This window comes from Nymphaea colorata, chromosome 8, assembly GCF_008831285.2.
Source record: "Nymphaea colorata isolate Beijing-Zhang1983 chromosome 8, ASM883128v2, whole genome shotgun sequence".
NCBI classification, from domain to species: Eukaryota; Viridiplantae; Streptophyta; class Magnoliopsida; order Nymphaeales; family Nymphaeaceae; genus Nymphaea; species Nymphaea colorata.
In genome coordinates, this window is record NC_045145.1 from 8,241,756 (window position 1) to 8,243,869 (window position 2,114).

At 42.8% G+C, this 2,114-nt stretch overlaps 1 protein-coding gene across 1 annotated transcript; it reads right to left on the reverse strand.

Annotated features, from left to right (window-relative positions):
* Positions 1 to 300: 300 nt before the first annotated feature.
* On the reverse strand, positions 301 to 1,596 carry LOC116259227 (F-box protein SNE-like). The gene has a single exon (XM_031636941.2). It carries the CDS (start codon positions 1,327 to 1,329, stop codon positions 808 to 810), a length of 522 nt encoding a protein of 173 aa, XP_031492801.1. The 5' UTR covers positions 1,330 to 1,596; the 3' UTR covers positions 301 to 807.
* Positions 1,597 to 2,114: the final 518 nt, after the last annotated feature.

The window sequence follows — 2,114 nt, forward strand, 5'->3', positions numbered from 1 at the left end:
CCGATAACAAAAATCGATCGCCCGTTAAATTAATTTCTTATGTTAAAATAGCTTACCAATCATAATCTGAACAAATTAATTCCAACTTACCCTCTCTCTCTCTCTCTCTCTACATATATATATATATGCTATTGCTGGTAAAGGTCTGGCGAGAAAGAAGTTTTCATTCAGTTAAAAGATTTTACTTTCAATGCTTTACAATAAAAAAACTCCACATCAACTAAACATCGACGTTCATTGCCAAGATATATATATATAGGGAGAGAGACAGAGAGAGAGAGACAGAGAGAGAACCCGTGATACCACTAAGCTGTATCTATAAATATATAAGAACAATAATACAAAGCCACAATGCAGTAGTCAACAACTGAATATAACATCAATGAGAAGCCCCCAAGCAGCCTTCATTACCTTAATCTATCCATTTCTGAAAGCTTCTTTTCCAAGTGATCTTTTATTTCATTTCCCGACTCTGCGTCAAAAAGATATCAAAACACACTCCTTGATTTGTTTTCTTTTTTTCTTGACCATGAAATAACCCCAAACCACCGAACCCTTTGATATACTTTCCCTATGCAAAGAAGTACATGAAAATATGAACCTTGAAAGAATTATTTGTTCATGGTTTCCTTCTGATGGGCATAGGGCCTTATAACTCCACCTTATCAATTAAAAAATAGTAAATAACAATGCAATCGCTTCTAGAAAAGGGAAAAAAGGAAAAATCTTGGACCTGAAACCCCGAAATGAGAAAAGAATCCATGTGGTAGTGCTGGAACCCATCCGGGTTCCGAGAAAACCCGAGCCTTACATCCGATTCGGGCCTGAACAGCAAATGCCAGCCGAGTCGAACCGTGGTTTGCAGAGGAATCTCAGTGATAAGGATGAGGAAGAGGCCGAGTCGCCCAACTCCGACCCTAGTCGCTCGTAGCAATCAATCGAGAAGAGGGAGAGGGACAGCTGAACCTGGTCCTTGGTCCAAGTGCACGTTGCGGTGCCGGCGCCGGGACCGCCTTCCGGCGAGGGGAGGCGTTCGAGCAAGGGCCTTATGCACATGAGGTAAAGCCGGCGGTATCCGCCCATGGCGACGATGACTGACCGGATTTGGGTCATTTCGGCGGCGGGGACGTCGGCTGCGGCGGAAACGTGGCGATTGCAGAGGTGCTCCCAGGTGCTCTCCTGCGTGCAGATGTCCCTCCATTGCCGGCAAACGCATGCAGCAACCCCCAGAGAACGTGCATCCAGATGCTTCAATACCTCCACTAATACATCATACTGATCGCCAAAAGCAACTGGGCACTGCAAGTCCGGCCTCCTCTTCTTCTCCATTTTCCTTCTCTCTCTCTCTCTCTCTCTGCTATTTATCTATCTTCTTGTCCTTCACTGGGCATTACAGCTCCAGAGACTATGAGGAGTTTCTATAAGGAAATGGTGTTTCTACAAGGAAATGGTGAAGATGCTTAAGATTAGAAGAAAAAGAGGAAGAAAGAGGAGGAGGAGGAGGCAGGGCGGAGCAGGGGAGGAGGAGGGAAAAGAGGGGCAAAGGTGAGAAAGAGGTGCGAGTTACGCATTGTTCCATGCAAGAGTTTGACTTGTTCCTAATTATTCTTATTTTTATTTAAGTGAGAGAAGAGGAAGGCATCCAATGAACAGCGAATGAATCCAAAGGGTAGAGTCCAAATAAGAGAAGTTTTTGTTTTTCCTCGGCTTTGTATCTTCACTTCTCTTCGTAGACGTGTAGATTTTACCAAAGTAGGCTTTCTCATCTTATTGGCTCTTTTAGGCAACCAGAATCCACCTTATACTGATATATATATATATATATAATATATATATATATAATATATATGGGGTACAAGATGATATGTGAGGTTGATATGACTATGCGTGAAAGAATATGAATAGTTTTATTGGTTTGACTTTTATTGCTTGTTTTTTTAGTAGGTGTAGGGAGTGGTAAGAACAAGGTTGGCTGTTGTTTGGCTCGTACCCAACGGTTAGTTTAGTTTGTCGCCTTCGGTGAAAATGGATCCACCTCTCTTTCTCTCTCTCTCTCTTTCCGTTGTGTGCATGAGATATCGAGGGGGTATTGTCAATTGAAAAGAAGGAAAGTC